This window comes from Myxine glutinosa, chromosome 3 (assembly GCF_964187855.1).
Source record: "Myxine glutinosa chromosome 3, kmMyxGlut1.1, whole genome shotgun sequence".
NCBI lineage: Eukaryota > Metazoa > Chordata > Myxini > Myxiniformes > Myxinidae > Myxine > Myxine glutinosa.
Genome location: NC_136263.1, coordinates 185,722,158 through 185,746,696, shown reverse-complemented (window position 1 = coordinate 185,746,696; position 24,539 = coordinate 185,722,158). Strand labels below are relative to the sequence as shown.

At 40.4% G+C, this 24,539-nt stretch overlaps 1 protein-coding gene across 1 annotated transcript in view; it reads left to right on the top strand.

Annotated features, from left to right (window-relative positions):
- The first annotated feature begins 477 nt into the window (after positions 1-477).
- The window catches only part of LOC137417140 (dynamin-1), a 209,613-nt gene continuing 185,551 nt past the window's right edge, over positions 478-24,539 (top strand). Inside the window, exons 1-2 of the mRNA XM_078774835.1 lie at positions 478-536; positions 625-800. Of these exons, the coding sequence (XP_078630961.1) occupies positions 631-800 (170 nt within the window). The 5' untranslated portion in view covers positions 478-536; positions 625-630. The remainder of the gene's footprint in view (positions 537-624; positions 801-24,539) is intronic.

The following is a 24,539-nucleotide window of genomic DNA, read 5'->3' as shown; positions in this document are numbered from 1 at the left end:
CGCATACACGTCTCAATTTTCTTCACGATATTTAAAAGACGTTGGCAGATTTTTGATACCGGTATTATTTTTAAAATAAAGCACGTGAATACCGTACGGATTTTCAATATGTAGCGCTTTTCGTGCATCATTTTCTAAAATTTAAAATACTGATTGTAGTTTCCACCTTCGTATAATTTGACTGACATGGTAAAACTGTGGTTATTCTGAAATTTTGACAGCAATGCGACATGCACGGAACGCAGAAAAACGGAATGACGTCATCACGTCGTTCGCCACGCGATGAAAACTGTTGTCTTGTCTGCGATTGGTGATTCAGGATCGGTGTCACAGAATTATTATCTATTTATACATTTTAAAATACTGCAATTAACGTAATAGGCAGCATCGAGTAAAGAATAAAAATGAGAAGCATTGTTAATTTAGCAAAAGGAAGAGAAAAATACATGTGTATAAATAAATAAATAAATAATCGCCAAGGTAGCGGACAGTGAAACGCTCGTTGAGTGTTTGGATTGCGGTTTATTATCGAATGTGTAAGTGGTTCGGTTCATTCCTTCTTGCAATCCTTGACGTTTTAATCGCTCACCCCGTGTGTATCTTGTGCGACGGTCGTCTACGCAGGGTGTCATGTTCGCAATGGGGAACCGCGGCATGGAAGAGCTGATCCCCTTGGTGAACCGGCTGCAGGATGCGTTCTCGACCATCGGTCAGAACTGCGCTCTCGGTCTCCCTCAAATCGCCGTGGTGGGATCTCAGAGTGCTGGCAAAAGCTCGGTCCTGGAAAACTTTGTGGGAAGGTATGCCGATCGGGGTGTAGCGTTTGTGCGAAGGATGATGTGCTGTGGGCAATCGAGATCATTTACACGATGGAGGTGGGGGACTGGGGGATCCATCCAACCTTCACCTTCCTCTTCCTCCGCCCTGTGCAACTCACAATCACGTGGCAATAAATTACTTATGCAATGAATGAATGGACGGTGTGTGTGTGTGTGTGTGTGTGTGTGTGTGTGTGTGTGTGTGTGTGTGTGTGTGTGTGTGTGTGTGTGTGTGTGTGTGTGTGTGTGTGTGTGTGTGTGTGTGTGTGTGTGTGTGTGTGATATGTGTGTGTGTGATATGTGTGTGTGTGATATGTGTGTGTGTGATATGTGTGTGTGTGATATGTGTGTGTGTGATATGTGTGTGTGTGATATGTGTGTGTGTGATATGTGTGTGTGTGATATGTGTGTGTGTGATATGTGTGTGTGTGATATGTGTGTGTGTGATATGTGTGTGTGTGATATGTGTGTGTGTGATATGTGTGTGTGTGATATGTGTGTGTGTGATATGTGTGTGTGTGATATGTGTGTGTGTGATATGTGTGTGTGTGATATGTGTGTGTGTGATATGTGTGTGTGTGATATGTGTGTGTGTGATATGTGTGTGTGTGATGTGTGTGTGTGTATGTGATATGTGTGTGTGTGATATGTGTGTGTGTGATATGTGTGTGTGTGTGTGTGTAATATGTGTGTGTGTGTGTAATATGTGTGTGTGTGTGTAATATGTGTGTGTGTGTAATATGTGTGTGTGTGTAATATATGTGCGTGTGTGTAATATATGTGTGTGTGTAATATATGTGTGTGTGTATATAATATATGTGTGTGTATATAATATATGTGTGTGTATATAATATATGTGTGTGTATATAATATATGTGTGTGTATATAATATATGTGTGTGTATATAATATATGTGTGTATATAATATGTGTGTATATAATATATGTATATGTGTGTGTGTATAATATATGTGTGTGTGTATAATATATGTGTGTGTGTATAATATATGTGTGTGTGTATAATATATGTGTGTGTATATAATATATGTGTGTGTATATAATATATGTGTGTGTATATAATATATGTGTGTGTATATAATATATGTGTGTATATAATATATGTGTGTATATAATATATGTGTGTGTATATAATATATGTGTGTGTATATAATATATGTGTGTGTATATAATATATGTGTGTGTATATAATATATGTGTGTGTATATAATATATGTGTGTGTATATAATATATGTGTGTGTATATAATATATGTGTGTGTATATAATATATGTGTGTGTATATAATATATGTGTGTGTATATAATATATGTGTGTGTATATAATATATGTGTGTGTATATAATATATGTGTGTGTATATAATATATGTGTGTGTATATAATATATGTGTGTGTATATAATATGTGTGTGTGTATATAATATGTGTGTGTGTATATAATATGTGTGTGTGTATATAATATGTGTGTGTGTATATAATATGTGTGTGTGTATATAATATGTGTGTGTGTATATAATATATGTGTGTGTATATAATATATGTGTGTGTATATAATATATGTGTGTGTATATAATATATGTGGTGTGTGTGTATATAATATGTGTGTGTGTATATAATATGTGTGTGTGTATATAATATATATGTGTGTGTATATAATATATATGTGTGTGTATATAATATATATGTGTGTGTATATAATATATGTGGTGTGTGTGTATATAATATGTGTGTGTATATAATATGTGTGTGTATATAATATGTGTGTGTGTATATAATATATATGTGTGTGTATATAATATATGTGTGTGTATATAATATATGTGTGTGTATATAATATATGTGGTGTGTGTGTATATAATGTGTGTGTGTATATAATATGTGTGTGTGTATATAATATATGTGTGTGTGTATATAATATATGTGTGTGTATATAATACAATGATATTATACACCCGATTGTAACCCTCGCCAAGAAATTGCTTTAGCAGCATCGATGCTCTGAAACACTATGGTACATCGGAAATGGAGAATATATATACAGTGCATTCAGAAAGTATTCAGACCCCTTCACTTTTTTCACATTTTGTTGTGTTTTTTTTTTTGTTTGTTTTTCAAAAACATTTTGTTTTTCAAACGTGTGTATATAATATATGTGTGTATATAATATATATGTGTGTGTATATAATATATGTGTGTGTATATAATATATGTGTGTGTATATAATATGTGTGTGTATATAATATGTGTGTGTATATAATATATGTGTGTGTATATAATATATGTGTGTGTATATAATATATGTGTGTGTATATAATATATGTGTGTGTATATAATATATGTGTGTGTATATAATATATGTGTGTGTGTATATAATAGCCGGCGAAGCCGGTGTTGTCAATGAACGCGTACGTATTATGTTGAAAAGCCAGATTTTGCTGGATCCCTTGGCTTGAGAATTTCGAAGCTTTGACGCACCAAATCGCTCAATGGAGGCCGCCATCTTGCGGATGCGGAAGTATGCATAACAAATTGAAAAAAGTTCAATACGAGTTTGTTTCACCCGTCTTTGTTTGATTCACAATCTTATGCACCTCTAATTTGTAATTAAAATACTTTAAGACCAACCTCGGCCCGCAAGGGCCTGGTTATCTTCAACGAAAATCATCACCAAACACCGGAACCAATGAGATTCGAGCATTTGAAAAAATATTTCAAAAACCAAATCACTCAATGGAGGCCGCCATCTTCCGGATGCGGAAGTATGCATAAAAAAATTGCGAAAGAGTTCAATAGGAGTTTGTTTCACCCGTCTTTGTTTGATTCACAATCTAATGCACCTCTAATTTGTAATTAAAATACTTTAAGACCAACCTCGTTATCTTCAACGAAAATCGTCACCAAACACCGGAACCAATGAGATTCGAGCATTTGAAAATATATTTCAAAAACCAAATCGCTCAATGGAGGCCGCCATCTTCCGGATGCGGAAGTATGCATAAAAAAATTGCGAAAAAGTTCAATAGGAGTTTGTTTCACCCGTCTTTGTTTGATTCACAATCTTATGCACCTCTAATTTGTAATTAAAATACTTTAAGACCAACCTCAGCCCGCAAGGGCCTGGTCATCTTCAACGAAAATCGTCACCAAATACCAGAACCAATGAGATTCGAGCATTTGAAAAAATATTTCAAAAAAGCTTATTACGCATTTCGTAGGGTGAAAACGGCGTCAAATATTCTAAAATTGACGAAGAATTATTTTTTAGAAATCTCGCGGCCGTAGGGGATAGTTTTTCACGGCCGGAAATATCCGAAGTTGAGATGGAATTCACCGAATTAATCAAGAAGTAAATTTTATCAATTTTAATCTCATCCAGAATGCAAATGGTGTCGTTTTAGGTCTGAATTTGTGAAATTTTGTGAGCTGACCAATCAGCTTAGGTCAGCCAATCAGCGCCATCGACACAGTTTGATTAACGACAGTCACACATTGCCGTTGAAACGGCGCTATCGTCTGATCTGTCGGCACTGATCTTACTGCAAGCTAACTTCTTCTGGTGGAGGAAGCCGCAGTGCCCGGAGAGAACCAGTCCTGACAGCGACTGAAGTTAGAAGACTACACACATACTGTGAAAACGTATGTTAAGCCCAGTTAAAATTTCTTAAAATAGGCCCTAAGCTAGCACATCGTATAGTTACTTCCTTAAGCTTCTTGTGACATTTATTGTATGTAGGTATTGGGGAGGACTGTCTGCTCTTATCTTTTACCAAGTCTTACCAGGTACGGTACCTACTACACCTACCTACTACCAACTACCTAACCTACTGATGCCATAGTGATGGGTAAAATAGTGGCAAGAGGCTTTGGCTTCGCCGGCTCATTGCGGCTTTGCAGTCGGGTACTAGTATATATATATGTGTGTATATAATATATGTGTGTGTATTGTTACGGATTCGTCACTTCCGTTGTTGTGGTTTTCATCCACTGTAAACATTTTTGATTCCATGTATTAATATTGTTGTCGTTTGAGGGAAATATAAATTATTATTTTCAAAAGGTAAAAAAGTTAATGTTTTAAATGAAACCGGAACCGGACGACAAAGAAGAAGAGGAAGAGGAGAAAAAGAAGGCGGAGCGAGTGAGTCGGAGAAGAAGCATAGTAGTCCGGCAGCCCGAGGGGTGAACCTTGCACTGGAGTACCTACAAAATGTTTTTTCAGATTATTGCATCTATGGACCCTCCATATCAAGATTCCGAGTGATGCCAAGCTGGCATCATTGAGCATTTTGAGAAAATGGCCCGTTTCCATGGCAACCATTACTAAAATTGAAAAATACAAAAACTCAAATATCTCAGGATGTAGATGAGCGATTTTCACAATTTTGGTGTCTAAACATATATTTGAGAGGATGGTCTATCGATTGGGGTCATGACCTTGATGTTTCAAGTCAAAAGGTCATTGCAAAAATCCAAGGTCAAACTAAAAAATTGATTTATTTTCTAGTAAACTGCCGTGAAATAGCGATTATTGGCTCCGAAGATTAAAACAGACCTTCGGTGAATCCTGACAAATTCAAGGGTTGTTTCATTTAGCTGCGAAATCACATTTCACATTGTAAGCCATTTTATAAATGCCAACTTTCTCATTATTGCCTAGCCTATAGACCGTCTATGTTCCTATGGCGAGGCCTACTTTCATGTAACATTTCTATTTCATCTCATTATTTACTAACGTTGGCCTTAGCCTTAGCCTTAGCCTAGGCCTAGGCCTAGAGACCTTCCACCTCGATAGGCCTAGAGCCGTGTTTCAGGAAGAAGAAGTCAAGAACACACATTCGACAGAAGTCAGTCATTATGTTGACTGGTGTGTCAAACTGTGTGGGTTTGGTAAATTACGGCTTGTGATTTGTGACAACATTCAACGACAACCACTCTGATTTATTTCAGAGGCAACATCAGACGGGAGGGAAAACAAAAACCCCAAGTTTTCTGGGACTTAGTCGACCGTGTGGGAGAGCGCCGCCCCCCACCCCCGCGATCGTAACACATATATTGTTAATGCCATAAATTATGATATTGGCATATGTCTAACGCTCTGTCTCTCTTTTCTTTTCAGATGTGAATCATGGAGGAATGTGTCTTTTCCAAGGTGAATTCTTGCGGAAATCCGAGGAAGCCATTGTCTGATGCGACACCCCGGAGAATTGCTTCTATCGTCAATGCTAGTAGGATCAGGGATGATGGACTATATTGTCACCTGGAAGGAGAACTGGCTACAGATCTGAACTTCAGCGTGAAGTTCCATAGAGACTGTGTCTTTTTCTGTCTTTTACGCCTGGCAGCAGTGTCCTGAAGAAGTCAAGCAGTGTGTCGCTTACATATTCTTCGGCTATGTCCGCATTCATCCTGCACTGATAGCTATCCTTGTTTAAGGGAAGTGATTTCAGTTCTTGTTGTACATGCTTTGCAAGCCTACCGATAGAAAGTTCAATATCACCCTCATCCTCACTAGCTACTACTTTGAAGACTTCTTGAGCTCTACTACGAAACGCTAGAATACTTGCACAGCCTGCTGCTCTGAGAACAAGAAGCTCGTCGCCGAAGTGGTTTGACAAGTCAGAGATCAGCGTCCTTCTGGAAAGAACTTTCCCCCCAAAATGTTTGTATAGTTCGTAAGTGTCGATGGAATTTCTGATTTGCATTTTGTCCTCATTTATGGCTTTTACAACCTTATAGAATGCTTCGTCATTGCTGTCGGATTCCTGGGCTTCACTTCTACTTGAAGCGGCAAATTGGGCGGCCCTTGGAGCCATAAATGTTGTTCTGCAATCAAAATGGTAACGTCCATCGGCTGCATGCAAGTCACTAACAGCTCCCTCTGCTCGCAAACGGACCTCACCAGCTAACCTATCTCCGCGTGAATCACAGGTATCTAAGATAATGTCTTTGAACGTTTTTTGTGCACCGCGTTCTGCTGTTCGACACAGAACAACACGTCTCCAGCGAGAGGGGTTTTTATTGTCCTTTTCAAGTTCACAAACTTTACCACAAAAGATACAATGGCGGAGAAAGTCAAACGGAAGAAGTTCAGATCGCCTCAGCCTTTTTGCGTCATGACTGGATGAGTGTGCAGAAACAGCCCTCTTAGGCAATCTCTCGAGGTGATGTTTTGATGTATATGTTGATACACATGTATGAACATGATGTATATGTTGATGTTGTCTGTATGGAACTTCACGCTGAAGTTCGGATCTGCAGCCAGTTCTCCTTCCAGGTGACAATATAGTCCATCATCCCTGATCCTACTAGCATTGACGATAGAAGCAATTCTCCAGGGTGTCGCATCAGACAATGGCTTCCTCGGATTTCCGCAAGAATTCACCTTGGAAAAGACACATTCCTCCATGATTCACATCTGAAAAGAAAAGAGAGACAGAGCGTTAGACATATGCCAATATCATAATTTATGGCATTAACAATATATGTGTTACGATCGCGGGGGTTGGGTGGAGGAGAAGGAGGAAGAAGTTGTTTCTTGGGTTTGTTGATCTGGAGAAAGCATTCGATCGGGTTCCACGCAAAGTATTGACATGGGCATTGAGGAAGTTAGGAGTGGAGGAATGGTTGATCAGAGTAGTGATGGCAATGTACAAAAGAGCGCGCACAGCTGTAAGGACAAAGGACGGGAACAGTGGTGAGTTTGAGGTGAAGGTGGGAGTGCATCAGGGGTCGGTACTAAGTCCACTACTTTTTGTAGCTGTGATGGAGGTGCTGGCTCAGAACGTAAAGGAGGGTTTACCGTGGGAGTTGTATGCAGATGATCTGGTGTTGATTGCGGAAAGTATGGATGGACTGAAGGAAAAGATGAACACGTGGAAGGAATGTATGGAGACAAAAGGTCTGAAGGTGAATATCAGAAAGACGAAGGTGATGGCAAGTGGTAAAGCATGTGGTGAGGTGGAAAGAACTGGGAAGTGGCCCTGTGCTGTGTGTAGGAAGGGTGTCGGAGTGAACTCCATTCAGTGTACAATGTGCGCTGAGTGGGTTCATCAAAAATGTAGTGGTCTGAGAGGGTCATTAACCAGTGTGGCAGCTACATTCAAATGTAAGGTGTGCACAGAGGGAGCTGCAGATGGAGGAAATGTTGAGTTGGATCTTGGAGATGGCGTGAAGCTGGAAGGTGTTAAAACATTTTGCTACCTCGGAGACGTGCTGAATGGAGAAGGTGGATCAGACTCGGCAACGGTTGCTAGAGTGAGATGTGCATGGAAGAAGTTTTGGGAACTGAGTGGCGTGCTGATGAGGAGGGGAGTGTCGTTGAAGCTGAAGGGAAAGGTGTGTGCTGCATGTGTGAGAAGTGTTATGATTTATGGGAGCGAGACATGGGTAATGAACGTAGAGCAGAAACGAAGGCTGGAAAGGGTGGAAATGCGAATGGTTCGGTGGATGTGCGGAGTATCTTTGAGAGAGAGGAAGACAAATGATGAATTGCGAAAGATGATGGGAATAGAGCCTGTGATTGATGCTGTGAAGAGGAACAGGTTGAGATGGTTTGGTCATGTGTTGAGGAAGGATGAAAGTGACTGGTTGAGAAGAGTGATGGAAATGAATGTAGAAGGAAGTAGAGGATGGGGAAGACCGAGAAAGACTTGGCTAAAGATGGTGGAAGAAGAAATGCGGGCAAGGGGGTTAACAAGGAGAGATGCAGAAAATAGGGCAAAATGTAGAAGATTGTCATGGGACCGCAAGGCTAACCCCCGCTCTCGCAGGGAAAATGGCCTTAAAATGCATGTTGTTGTGTTGTTTGTTGTATTCTTCGTTTATTTTGCCGTGATGCGAGGAAACACTTCTGACTAAAGTGATATGTGTGTTTATCTTTATATGTGCAAACATGCTGCGGCATGAAGCTACTCAAAATCGATGTGGGGGGGAAAACGAGTGTATTGCAGAGATGATGTTCTCTTTGAAGAATACTATGATGGCGTAGGAGTTCGGGAAAGCTCGCCAATTCCTGATTGGCAAATACCCAGCTTGTGTTGCTTTGCAAAACGTGGTTCATTGTTCTGGAGGCAATGAATCAGAGCGGAAGGGGAGGGGTGTTGGTGGCAGAGAGAAAGCAAGCACATGGCAGGTCCAAGGGGACTGGAGTCCTTATTGCCATATTTAGGAACTGAGTTTTCACGTTTAGATTGCATTGAAGAGAAATGTTCGAGGTAATGGTAGCGGTTGTTGTTTTTATTTATTTATACATGCATTGAGGCCAATGGAAGTAGTTCTACTCGATAATCACTATACCTCTGCATTACCAGCTATTCAAACACTTTGTTTTGATTGTTCATGTTTGTGCTTCTATTGCTGTCGGAAACTAAATCCAATTGCTCATCGAGGTAATCATATCCAGATTTGCCATCAACCTTATACACCCATCAGACTCCATTGAAGATGTAACCCTACAGTTAACAAATGCAATTTGGTAAGTTGTAGTTGTGTGATGAAGCTTTTAGTGCTGTCATCTGCATACGACATACCCTAAAATGGGGTGAATAGGGACAGCAAGGTGAATAGGGACAAACTGAAAAAAAGTTCGGAAACTTTTTTCGCTGAAAATTGATAACCATACTGATTTGTTGATATTTGGGTTGAAAGTGTTCTCTTGTTTTTTTAAAAAGCAACTTATAGTCCCTATTAACCCCATATATGGGTCAAATAGGAATAAATAGGATTTTTATGGCTGTCCTTAATAGGGACAGTCACTAATACAAAAAAAAATAATCAAGAAATAGGGACAGTTTGGAGAAACCTTTTATCCCATATTTTTTTCATTGGCACCGTGGTTTATATTATGGGTGCATATTATGTGCATCCATCTGAGCTATCAATTTAGCAATAAGTTGGAAACTCAGGATTGTTTCTTGATTATTATTTTTTTGTATTAGTGACTGTCCCTATTCACCCGTAAAACGGGGTGAATAGGGACAGCCATAAAAATCCTATTTATTCCTATTTAACCCATATATGGGGTTAATAGGGACTATAAGTTGCTTTTTAAAAAAACAAGAGAACACTTTCAACCCAAATATCAACAAATCAGTATGGTTATCAATTTTCAGCGAAAAAGGTTTCCGAACCTTTTTTCAGTTTGTGTCCCTATTCACCCTGCTGTCCCTATTCAACCCATTTTATGGTACCGAGCAGGAGGTGGGGGATTGGTAGGGTGACAGGAAAATTGAGAGCTGAAGGATATAGGAATGAGGAAAGAGGTTTCTGCCTCTGATGTACCAGATTCTGTTATAGAGCATCGGTGTTGCTGAAGCAGTTTCTTGGTGAGGGTTATACTAGGTGGTTTGCCATTTCCTTCCCAGCAGTAGTTCGGACAGGAATTTGAAATTTGTTCAGGGTGCTGGAGATATCTCGCCTACTCTTCGAGAAGGACACCATGGGATCTTTAACATACACCAACGAATGCTGGCAGATGGGAGCCCAGTTTAACATCCAAACCCAAACCCAGGCCAAACCCAAACCCAGGCTAGAAACTAGAAAACTCTTGAAACTCTTGGCTTAGAAACTCTTGATTTAAGAGAAAAGCTAGAAACTCTTGACTTAGAGGTGAATGTGCATACCACTAGGGCATCCTGCTTGCCTAACTAGGGATTAGAAAGGGGGTATGGGGGCAGGGTATCAAAATATACTATTTTTATACTTCCACAGATGTAGACTATCTTTAAAATTCTCGATTTGAAGCGTTTGGTTGAAAAGATTAATAATGAACAAGTATTTTGTTGTTCAAATCACATGTTTGTTGTGTTACCAAGTACTATAGTTTGCAGTGTTCTAGTATTTGAAGTAATTTGGACATTGCAGGCTTAGAAGCTTCTGAATACAGATAGTTGAGCACAAATCCGGTGACCAGAAAACTTGTCAGACCGCAGCTTTCCAACCAGTAAGCGGAAAGTCAAACGGTGATCATGAGAAAAGTCCGATTACCTTTATTTTATTTTTTTCAATTGTTTCAATAATAATTGTTCTCGGCATTCAAAGCACGTTGAATTCCTAATTTGTGAATCCTTTCTTTGCCTCGTAAGTGCTTGTTTATAGAGTGAAGGTTTTTATTTTGTTACCAGACTCAATGGTGTAATGGTAAGATCGTCTGCTCAGATATTGGGAGGTCAGCGATTCGAGCCCAGCCAAGTGATACCAAAGACTTAAATGGTACCGGTACGTGCTGATTTATTGCTTGACGTTCAGCATTTATTAAAAGGTTAAGAGCATGGACAATCCCCATTGGTTGGAATCCATGGGGAGGAGGAAATTCCTTCTTAGGAAATGCCCCGCTGAGTGTGGCGAGAAAAGCGGCGCCATTGTTGTGACGTTGTCGCTGACTCGCTGGTACCCAGAATGCCCCGGAAAGTGACAGCACTTTCTCCCCCAATAGTGGGGTACCATAGTGAAAATGTCGTTACACGGTGGACAAAAGCACAATTTTTTCACCAAAGCATCTCCATGGTATACCTTCTAGAAAAAAAGTAAGCTCCAAAAAAAATGATGATGGGAAGTGTAATATCTGACGTCATTATGACGTCATCAGCTAATTATTATGTAATCGTATATAAAAAAAAATCAATGACTTAGAACTAAGGTGTTAAGTGCATTTTAACATCAAAATATATGTTTCCGAGGTCAAGGATTTCAATGCACTTTTCATTTTTTATTTTAGACAATCTTTAAAAGATTTATGATGTCATTATGACGTCATAAGCGAATGATTTTGCAATCATAATTAAAAAATGAATTAGTTAGAACTAGGCTATTAAGTGTATTTTGACATCGAAATATATGTTTCCGAGGTCAAGGAATTCACTGCAATTGTCATTTTTCTTCTTAGACAATTATGTTTAAAAGATTTATGACATCATTCTGACGTCATCCAGCAAAAAAAAAACTATTAGATTCGTCTGCACACATTCGTTTGATTAGTTAACATCCACATATCGAGAGTTCATAATAATCTTCCCATTGAGTTACAGAATTTAAAACACCACTAGAGCATTTTTTTCAGTAATTTAGACTGAGCTATTATTAGTTACACTTCATCATTATGTCGTTAGCTGGTTTAATAAAGGGGTAAATGACACAAAATTATATATGTTGCATCAAATGTATATGCATATACATTATACAAATACTCGTGATCCTGTCCCATTTTGTAGCAGTGATTCCTTGAGATGCGAAATAATATTAGCAAATCAGCCTACATGTTGTTTCTTCTATCATTATTTTTATTACCTTGTTAAAAACACACAGTGACAGCTCCCCCTTCCTCACGCAAGTAATTCATTCTTCAAAATAGAAACATACAGAACTGGAATAAGTGTGATAGCTATAGTGTCGGTGATGAGCTGTAGCTGCAAGCAAGTTATTTCTGACAGTTACAACACTTTCAAATTGTGTCAGCAGCCTGGCTTGCTCTGGACCAGCTATCATCCAGCGTCGGAAGGCATCTGGATTTTCGGTTAGGCCCACAGCTCCACCCTTGCCTTTTACTTTGGCATTCTCTTGTTCGTGGACTTGATCGATGGGAAGCACGGAAAACCTATTTTGTGTTTTGTTCACAACCCAGTGCTTCTGGAAGTCCTTTGTTAGAGCGGCTGGCAAGGATTGCATGTCTCGGAGGTGGACGGAAACCCAACGGCAGTAGTTGTAGTGGTCCAGTGCAAAAAATAGAAACATGAGACTTTGAAGAGACTCAACATAGAGAAAAAAGTCTTTCTCTCTGTGCGCACGAATGAATATCATGATCAAGATCTCTGTTCGCAGTACCATGTCCCAGTACTGGAAAGTCGGACTCTTCTTTGCCATAGCCAGTCTCCAGGCCTCAAATATCTCACTGTCACTGGACACAGCAGCTTGCTCATATGCTTCTTGTAACCATGATAGAGCTAAGGCAGTCACTTGGTGGGCATGTCGTGTCCGTGTCACATGAGCGGCATTGATGAAAGAGTTAGCTGTACCAGATGTTGCTACACCTGAATCAGTTAGAGCTACAGTCCAGCCACTCTGATCTAGGAAATCTCCCAGTGCATTCCACAAGGCCTTCTCCAAATGGAACCTGCCAAACATGATCAGGAATTCATTTTCACCGTGAGTTGCAGGCCAGGTCCATTGAATATACTTGCAGTTTGCAAAAATTGGACAGTCACAAGTGAGTACTGGAATCTGGCCAGGGTTGAGGAACTCTGTGATGGACTTCAATATGTTCATGGCGTGCTTGATCATGGCTGGTGAGTCTGCCTTCTCTTGAAATAGTGGTAGAAGAGCAATCAAGGCAGAGGGATCGAGCGGAGGTGATTGCTGAGATGCATGATAGGCAGCCCATGAGATAGTGTCTCCCTTCTCACTTGCATTTCCGTCGAGAAGCTTGGAAGCATGCTGAATCCATTTCTCCTCCTTTTCTTTTGCTTCTTCAAGCCTCCCAGTTACAGGTGTCGTGATGACCTGTGGTACACTGGTATTTGATGCTTTCAGATGTACTGATTGAATTATGCTAAACGAATCTAGAAGGTGAGGTTTCTCATTTGGATTTGCAGGAAGAAAGCAAGTTGCCACCCGAACACGTCAGAGATTATCTTGTGTAGGAAATTGGATGACACTTATACCACTTCCATGGAACGATCCTTTGGCTGTAGTGGAAGAGGTATTATGGTCGATGTTATCCAGTGCACCAACAGTGAAGAGACCTTTCCTGAGAATAGATGGGCACACAATTTGGTCAGCAGTGAATTGGTCACACATTGCAGATGACAATTTATTCTCCAGTTGCAGAACCTGGCTGTATGAGATGCTCAACCCTAGTTTAGCCAGTTGATCACTGAGTGTTCTGTTCCTTGTCAATGTGTGGATATTCAAGCCAATGTATACTGGAAGTGGAGGTTCTCTCTCAGGAGACTGCCGTTTGGGAGTAGCCAGTTTCGTGCACCTTTTCTTTGAATTGTGGAGGAACAACTGGGCGATTGTTTGAGAAGCCTGTGTGTCATTAACATCGCTCTTCAAGTTTGGTCCATAAAGGATCATTGATGACAGGAGTGTAAGACTGGGAAGCATTGTCTGGCACTTAGGGGGGAAACTGGCAGAAAACTTGAAATGTGTTTCTCCAAACATTTCTTCTCCGCATATTTTTGCTACTTTTGCAAAAAGTAGCGCTTCTGATTGATAGTCATGTTCATGCAGAGCATCTTTCAGCATTTGTTGCATGCCTTCTGGAAATACAAGAACAATGTTCTTGCCATCTGTCTGTTCTTGCACACCGGTGTCGGCAACGTGCTCAAGAAGCCTGCTTTTCAACCGGCTCTTGTTAATTGACACATCATGCCCAAGATTTTGAAGACGGCGTTCATACATCTCATGAAGATCTGAAAACTTGAACAGGTATGTCCCATCCTCAACGGCAAACTCAACATAAGACACCAACTCCACAAACGCTCTGGCATCTGCTCGTTCTCTTTCCGTGTTGGAAGAAACACCTTCACGGCGATGAGCCCAATGTCTGTTTCTGTATCGTGTTAAACAGTTCAGGTGGTTCTTGGCTTCTAGGGCGATTAAATCACCCCCTGTTATTAGTCCCCTACCGGTGTACACCGGAGGGGACTATAGGTTTGCACGCTGTCCCTCCGTCCGTCAGTCCATCACGCAAAGAACAGTTTTCCGGACTTTTTTTCTAAACGCTTAATGCTAATGATTTCAAACTTGGCAGATCGTTTCCTCATGATAAGTTACAGATCACGTTCGAACTTCACGACGTTTCGATCATTTTTGACAAAGTTATGGCACTTTGAACTTTGGGAATTCTGATAATTCTGATGATCCTTAACTCAGTGTCATTTTAAGTTTTAATTTCCTTTAAAAAAGATTTTCTCTGCAATAATAGGACCGATTGAGATCAAATTTTCACCATAGGAGGGACTCGGTCTGTAGAATATTTTAATGGTAATTATGACGTCACACGTCACGTGGTTCGGGTGCCATATTGTTTTTCGTGAAAACATGAAAACTCCTTTTTCTCTGCAACGGCTGAACAGATCAAGGCCAAACTTTGCAGGCAAAATCGCATACCCATGACGAACAAAAAAGTCAGCGAGCATGACGTCATGCGTCACATGGTGTCAGAGTTATTACGTTTTTAAGCATGAACCTTTAAAACCGAGCCCCTCCCTCATTTTTGATCCAATCGAGGGGAAACTTCACAGATCTGTTCCGCATGTCAGTCTACTAAAATGTCCTTTTGGAATTTGCGATAGGTCACGTGGTTTGGCAGATAACGTTAATTAAACGAAAATATTTTTTGAAATGGATATCTCTTGAATCGCTTTATTGATCGACGTGAAACTTCATACTGTAGTAGAAGTCATGAAGAGTAACAAGTGTGCAAAATTTCAAGATGATTGGATGTACGATCTGGAAGCTAGAAGTTGTTATTGTGTGAAGAAGAAGAGGCGTCAAGTGTGCGGATTTAATTATTTATCACGTGCAGACTGAAAGCATCGTTGGACACGATCTATCGCGGTCATTTTAACCTCAAATAAAATTCTAATTTAAGATTTGTCAATAGCTGAGGTATATTAACAAACGAATAAAACAGATTTGGTCAAATTCTGACTTTTTTAACTCGATCACATTTGACAGAGTTGTGACAAGCTGAGGAAGAAGAAACCTCGCATTGGCTTCTCCAATGTGCCATAAAAAAATGGATATCTCTTGAATCGCTAGTACCTCAGACCGTGAGTTGGTAATAATTTATATAATTCACACAGTGCAATACGTGCAGGCCGCTCCACGGAGCGACCTTGCGGGCTTATCAACGAGGCGAGGCGTGACACACGTGTCTCAGCATACCTCAGATCAAGTTTGAAAACCAGCATCAACCATGCATAAATTTGCATATTCGATCATTTTTGACAAAGTTATGGCACTTTGAACTTTGGTAGGGGACATGTATTGCAGCGCAATACTCAGAATGCTTGTTTTGTACAAGAGTTGGTCATCCTGCATATCAGTTGCCATCTTGCTGAGGGACTGATCAGCGCCAAATGTTTGGAAGTTGTGTAATTTTTGGTCGCCTGTTTTTTCACAGAAGATGCACACACACTTGCCATCAAATACCGACTGCCGCTTTGACCGTCGCATCTCAAGAGCTTCGGCTTCATGTTTTCTTTTCCTCATTACTTGTCTGTTGAGTTTGGAATTGTTGAATTTCTGATGGCAAGAACGATGCCATGAGGCATTATTTTTCACAAAAGATTCTACTGTTCCTTCTGTTACATATTCTACATCAACTGGCAGTGCATTTAGTTGTCTGAACTCAACATTTCCCAGGAATGCAGCGTATACTTCTCTGGCATTACGTTTAAATCCTTTCTGTGGACAAGATAGTTTTTCCGGTGTAGTTTTCTTGCAGATTATGCAAGCACTCCAATCCATGATGACCTGAAATTGAAAGGAAATAGTCCACATAAGCATAAAAAGTACAATATCCAAACCAATATTATACGTTCCAATGCTGTAATTTGATAGAAAATTCATAAATACTTTTATTGGTTTCTTGCATTTCTAAATTTGAATAGCTAGACTAAGATCGTGTATATTCCAGGGAATGTATTGTTTGAACATGGTCTTAAATCACATTTGAGACCTGGCACCCTTGCATTTATCCCCTAATTCTTATGTTTTATTTTCATTTGTTTTGTTTTATTTATTTTATTTTTTTACTCATTTGAGTAATGACATCACTGTAACATAGTGAGCTTAAAAAGGCTTATTACCTGTTTCTTGAAATATTAAATTTATGACTCAAAATCTCGGCACAGTACTTCACAACCTTATGTTATACATTAATTTGCGCTAAATAATTAATATCTTGTTAGTCTATTGTGACGTCATTATGACGTCATTAAATACACTTCCTGTCATCAGATTTTTTGGAGCTTACCCTCTTTTTGATCCTTATACATGGGCAAAGCTTTGGTGAAAAAATTGTGCTTTTGTCCACAGTGTAACGGTCCTTGGCATTTTTGTTAATAAGGTACCTCACTACAAGCACAGTGGCTGTGTTTGCCTCGTCTAGCTGTGTGTGTGTGTGTGTGTGTGTGTGTGTGTGTGTGTGTGTGTGTGTGTGTGTGTGTGTGTGTGTGTGTGTGTGTGTGTGTGTGTGTGTGTGTGTGTGTGTGTGTGTGTGTGTGTGTGTGTGTGTGTGTTTGCGTGGCAGTTAGGTCATGTGAAAAACAAAAACAAACAATATTATAGCTTTGCAGGCAAGTTTAATTTGGCATAGAATACGATTGAAATTATATTCTCTAAAAACTTTATTGGGAGCATGTGTGCTAATGTGACTAGTGTATTGTCAATGAGCGTCAATTTGATTCAAAATTAGTATTGATGTCGACTGGCAGGATAGCCGAGAGGTACGTACACTCAACTCGGAGCTTAGAGCCTCAAATCTCGACACGGCCATAAACTGTCATCCTAGTGCTTCGTATACAAGGCAACATGCCATTGTGTGTGTCGTCTTCCATATGACCATTAAACTGGGTGTCCCATCGATCGCCTCAGCTGGTCCAGTTTTCTGAACTATTTACAAATTCCTGCCTGGGTTGTGGGTAGAAAGTTATCTTGGATATATTGGAGGTTGCACTAGGTTTATTTATTTATTTATTTATTGTATACATAGGCGAGGCTTGTGCAAGAGTTAGTAAACTGAAGGGATCAGGATGTAACATACAAAAACAGCATGACAACCGCACATGCATGGAGAAGGAAGCTCCAAGAGAGGAAAAACTGGGAGAGATTTGGTTGGGGTTAACGAGGTTATAAAAGATCATCCATATAATAATAGCGTAAGGACTCGACTTTGTTATCCCTTTTACGCCGCACCCAGTGACCCGATGCCCACGGCACTCATGGATTTACGATCTACGAGCCGCGCTCTTTGTTTATCACGTACAGACATACTCGAAAAATCTGAATTAGCCGACTTTGGGGCCCAAAAGCATCCGATTAACTGCCGATACGACGCCATCTTACGACGCCATCGTATTGGCGTCTGCTGGGCGAAGGCGAAGCGAGCCGTCCGCTGATTGGACAGGCGAGTGGTGTGAATGGGTACGTCTTTATAACGAGCTGACGTGGGTACGAATGGGTACGTCTTTATAATGAGCTGACGTGGGTACGAATGGGTACGTCTTTATAACGAGCTGACGTGGGTACGAATGGGTACGTCTTTATAACGAGCTGACGTCTTTATCGTCATTTTAATAAAGTTAAATGGAGTGACGTTGCGATACTCGGGGTGCGTTGCATAAATCCTCGTAACTCAGAGGTGTAGCAGGTGGCGAGATGTAAGGAAGCTTAAAGATAACGAGCTGAAAACAGACGAACGATATGTCAATCTCTTTCTACACCGAACGGCAATAAAAGTATGAGAGCGGGAAGGCATGGCCTGAGCACTTCGAGCAGAGAGGACTGATTGGATTTAAGCTCCAATTTTTTCTCTTTAAGTTAACGGAAGAAGAAGATCCCATGAGCGCTCCCCTATGCCATCCATAATGGTACACTCTATCCATACACCACATCCTCCCTTCCGTGGATGTTCCACGGGTTTCGGCTAGTCTATATAATAATAGCGTAAGGACTCGACTTTGTTATCCCTTTTACGCCGCACCCAGTGACGCGATGCCCACGGCACTAATGGATTTACGATCTACGAACCGCGCTCTTTGTTTATCACGTACAGCCATACTCGAAAAATCTGAATTAGCCGACGTTGGGGCCCAAAAGCATCCGATTAACTGCCGATACGACTCCATCTTATTGGCGTCTGCTGGGTGAAGGCGAAGCAAGCCGTCCGCTGATTGGACAGTCGAAGGCGACAGCAAGCCGTCCACTGAGTGGACAATCCTGAGCATGCATTTGTGCCGGTGTCGTCGATCGCGGTGTACGCTAACCTCATCAGGTGGGTTTACCATAATTTCTTCCATATACTGTGATTACAACGAAGTGAAACCGATCAGCAGCCCATCAGTATCATATAAAGCATTAAATAACAAGGCTTCAGCTTCTGAAAGCTTAAAACAAAGTGTACTTCGCCGAGTGACGAAAAGTAGGCGTAGGCCTAGGCCCTACCTATCCAGTTGTTGTGTTTCCGTTGTGGCCATGATCTCATCAAATGGTGTAGGCCATGTGGCTTAGGGTAGGTCATGATCAGCCCCCCTTTTGTTTCACCAACTCCTGCATCTGCCACCGTTCATGATTATCAAAGTATGCTTTACAGGCTTTACCCTGTCGTTGTTCATATACGCACTCTTCATTCTCATCTTTCTTCCTAACTCTTACTCGGACAAGCAAATCCCCTATGCCATCCATAATGGTACACTCTATCCATACACCACATCCTCCCTTCCGTGGATGTTCCACCGGTTTCGGCTAGTGGTTTAGGATTGGGGACTAACTGAGATGGCGGTGAACAGCTGTCTTGAAGAACTGGAGGGAAGAATGACATTTAAAAGAATGTGGAAGTTCATTCAACAGGTGGGGAAAAAGAGAAACAAATGAGTGGAGGTGAGCAGTGATCCTGGATTTAGGTAGTTTTACTAGAAGAGGGTTTATAGTGGACCATGTGAGCCTTGCATAAATCTTTGGTGGGGTCAACAAAGCACAGAAACAGCTGAGGGGGCTTGCAAGACCAGAAAGGAGGTGGTAGAGAACAGAGAGACCACACCACCGACCTGCCTGTGATGGCGAGCTGATAGATCCATAGACTCAGCATTAGCGTGGGAGATTACAACGATCTTTGAACACTTTGGTTTCCACAGCATCAAGCTGAGCAAGATGTGAGGCAGGGGAGCCAGCCCAGAGGGGAGAGCAGTACTCCATGAAGTTGTGGATGAAAGCCTTGCAGGTGGATAGGAGTTCATGTGTGCCAAGGAAGGACTTTGTACAACGCAGGATACCCAGTTTGCGGCTGGCTTTGGAGGCCAATTTTGAAATGTAGTTTGCCAAGAAAGATCATGGTTGATAATGAGACCCAGGCGTTTGAATGATTGAACTTCCTCCAGAGGATTGTTAATCAAGTACATAGGAGGGTCTGCCAGACGGTCCTTTGGGAAAGAGATAGTGAGAGTGTGAGATTTGTCAGGATTGAAAGACATATTGCAAGTGTTTGACCAGCATGTGATTTTTTTCAAAGTCTAGAGAAAGGGAAGATGTTGCAGCCTGCCTGTTTGAAGGATGAGGATGTCACAGCAGAGGGGGGAGGGGTGAGGGGGAAGTGGGGAGGGGGGTGTGGAGTTGGCCTTGAATGCCATCGCAGACACTTTGGTTGGAGTTCCACTGCTTGCTAACTTAGTGTGGCTGCTGTCTGGGCAGCAGCTTCTGCACTGAACAAATTTACCAGGTGATTCACATGCTTCATCTGAACGGCTTTCTTCAGGTACAAAGTGCAATTGACATGGACCATTGTCGATGTAAGCTAACATGACCTTTCTGTTTTACATTTTTGTACATTTTCTGACCGTTTCTGTAATTTGCTGATGTGGGCCATCCAATATGACACTTTTGTTTTTCTCTCTGACCATATTGCAATGCCCCTTTCAGTGATTATAACCGAGCCACTTGCTGCCATATTCACATTCTAGTTTACAAAAAAACATATTTATATGATTTCCTCAAAACAAATGCTCCTATAGTTAACACTAACAAACGATAACATAGTTGGAATAAGAGTCTTTGTGAATCTCATGTTGGACCCCTTGGACCCCCACAGACATGCATACCCCTTAATGACCCGATGAACCACTCACTATAAACCCCTATAGACCCTTTACATCAGTATATCCTTTTGATCTTTTAACTCATTAGAGTTATTGGTCTGATTACCATTGTCCATTACATCGCTGCCAAAAAAATATTCCTCTTAGGAAGAAAATATTTTCTTAAAATAAGAAAAGTTTTCTTGGAACAGGAAAACCATGAGAATTTTTTTTATAGCTGCAAGAAATATTTTTCTCATGGTTTTCTTGTTTCAAGAAAACTTTTCTCATTTTTTGTCTGTCTGTCTGTCTGTATGTATGTATGTCCCCTTAAACATATACCAATGAGAGCTGAGGATCTGGTCACATGACAGGGTGATGTGATTACGTCTGATGTCATTACTGCGATACGGTGGCTGACTCTCCACACTCCACCATTTTGATTCCAATTTCGTTCAGGGCAAACATATCGTCGAACCTGTCATATATCACAATCGCCATGCTCCACCTTTACATTTTTCATTCTGTATGAAACACAAACAAACCGATTGTTAAAATGACCATCAAATATCGAAAGCATCGGCGTTACGGCTCTTCCATCAAAATGGTACGTATAGGCCTTAGGCTTTATGCCTCACCTTCGGACTGCTTTGGATAAATTAAGCCCAGGTTTCTTAATACAGTAGTGTATCGTTTCAGTAGTATTTTTTTTGTAATAGTAATAATAATAATATAGTAAATATGACCATAACACTTTAATCCCAATGTCATGAATACATACTTAATTGATTGAAGTGGTGTATGGTTCATGAATCAATGATGACTGTGTACAAAGCTAACAACCACGCAAGTAAGGAATTCGCCTTGGTTTTTTGATAGCATATTATTAACCCAACCCTTGTGAGGTATATAGATTACAGTAGATCTTCCCTCAGTTGTGTAAGTAAGACTTACCTCACGGATGTCGGGATTCCTCCAAATTTCTTTGTTTAATGTTATAAGCAGCATTAGCGACTGTTTAAAAAGCTAATCATATGTGTTTTTGGTTTATAATATTTTACAAGCCCGGCTATGCCGCTGTTAGGCTTTCGGTCTTGTTTAAACATGACAGGATTTACAAAATGCCCTGGTTGAAGTGACTGACTTGTACAGTAATTAGGAGAATTTAAATGCTCAAAAAACACTTGTGCTTTTATCAAAACAACCACCTTACTTTCAGGACCGAAAAGCACCCTCATAATTACCCACTACTTTGACTGCACTTCCATTAATGTTTATTATACTAGCAAAAGTACCCATTCCTAGTGATTGGAATAGCTAGCCATGGTGGTGGCGAGAATAACCACAGATGAGTCAGGTAGTTGTATGAGGAAATTAAATCCATCCTGTAGTGCCCAACTTCACCTAAGGTGGCGCTATTCAAACCAACTGCATTAGTGAGGATGTATACCCTAATCATTTTTCCTGGAAGTTTCCCAGCGGCCAAAGGAGCCACTAACCCCAATAAAACCTGGCCAGCACAACATTTTACCTCCGTGACAAATTTGGTCCAAATCCATCCAGAGGTGTAGGAAAGTATAGGTAACACACACACACAGACAGACAGATCAACATTTTATGCCTCCGCCAACGAAGACGAACTATGTTTTTTCAGGTTGTCCGTCCGGCTGTCTATCCGTCCATCTGTGATAGGTTTTCGTTTCTGCAATAACCTGAGAATTGCTAAGGGGATATTAGTCAAGCATGGCACAGGTATGTGTAATGAGGTTAAGATGAACTGATTAGATTTTGGGGTCACGAGGTCAAAGGTCATGTTAGGTAAAAATACTGTTACCACGATAACTTGTGAACCAGTGATGGGATTCTGACCAAATTTGGTACACTTATGTAGAATGATGTAAAGATGAACTGATTAGATTTTGGGGTCAAGAGGTCAAAGGTCAAAGTCTGTAATAGGTCTATAACTTGAGAACGGCTGAAGTGATCCAATTCAAACTTAGTACATGTATGTATAATGGTGTAAAGATTAAATGATTAGATTTTGGGTCATTTTGAATCAATGGTGTTGTGCCTTTTGAACTTTGACCCTTGTTTTCTATTAATTTCCTTTGATTTTTGGTCCCTGAATCCAATTCGTTTGTTTAGACCTCTGATCCTTGATCTTTACTCTGGTCTCTTCCAAAAAATGTTTTACCCCTGATCCTTGATTCCTTTTTTTTTTTGTATACAGTCTTGGCTTGTGGGAGAGTTAGGGAATTTTTGACTAGGTCCCATCACTATTTACCCCTCCCTCCACTCTCATTTCCATATTTTTTTCTCTGCCAGAGGGCTAATGCTCAATGTAAGCCTCACATCACTTCCCAAAGTAGTACATGCTCTCATCAGTATTCATTTGATTGAAACCATTGATTATTGACATCGGTTAACAATATTTGCATTCTAAACCTAAGTAATATCACATTACAACAATGATGAAAAGCATCATTAAGTATAGGGCACAAATGTCACTGCCACATTAAAATTGTATTGTTGCGTAGACAGCAATACAACTACGAAAATTGCTTTTTAAATTTTTTTGGCAATTCCTTCAGTCCTCTGACAACTTTCCATCCTTTGCAATCTGCTTGTCACCAAGTATTAATGACACCTTGAAAGATAAAGTGATTTGTTGATATTCCATTTGGTCTGTCCAAAATAAGGATGCTTGATTGTAGCCATCATTTCATTTTCTTTCTAAAATATATTATATTGCAGTGTTGGGCATTTCATGCTAATCTACCAAAGCCTTCAAACTTCGTGATTACTTATTCTTCTTCTTGTTTTTGTTTTTTTTAAGTGAACTTCCCACAGTTTTAGATATCCGTACGTCACAGAAAGGTGTATACAAAATTCAAAACCATCTGTCAAACATACTCCGAGATGTGGAAGGATCTTGGAAATTGTAGCCAAAGTACTTCCTGGAACTGACCTGAAAACGTTGTTGGCCCCGGTGGATTCAGTTTGAAACAGAGGCTTATGGATTGGGCCTCGTCCGTCTGTTCGTCTGCTCATGTTTGTGTGCATCTGCAACCATATATCAGACATGCATAGACCGATTTTGTTAATACTTGGAATAAAGACAATACACGATGGCATACATATGCACATCTTTTTTCACGATGTGATCAAAGATGGCCGACTAGCGAAAAAAAAAACCCTGATGTTTAACATGCATTTACTAGATCTTGTTGAAACTTGGCATACCGATAATGATTGATGGTGTACGGTACATATGCACGTCATCCCCCCCCCCCCCCCCTTCCCCGAGATCAGATCCAAGATGGCCGACTGGTCGCCATTTCGTTAGTTAAACGTGTTCCCAACAATTTATCGGAGATGCATGGTCCGATTTTGTTCAAACTTGGCACAAGCACAGTACATGATGGCATACACATGCACCTCACTTTATTTTGTGATCTGATCAAAAATGGCTGACTTGTAGATGGGTGACCATTGTAATTGTAAAATATCTGGAACTGAACACAGCCTCAACCATTTCTCGGAAATGCATTTACCGATCTTGTTCAAACTTTGCACACAGATGAAGAATGATGGCTTACATATGCACGTCATTTATTTCCGAGATCAGATCCAATATGGCCAACTCGTGGCCATTTTGTTACTTAAACGTGTACCAACCATTTCTCGGCCATGCATGGACTGACTTTGTTCAAATTTGGCACAAAGACAATTCATGAGCATACATGTGCAGAATATTTTGTTTTATAATCCAACCAAAGATAGCCAACTGGCGGCCTCCATGAATTATTAAATAACGTTTTGCACGGTATGAAAGTCATGCAGATATTTTTTATTTAAATTGATCTCAAGATACCACGCCTTGAGGTTTTTGACTAAAATCGGTTCTGAGTTT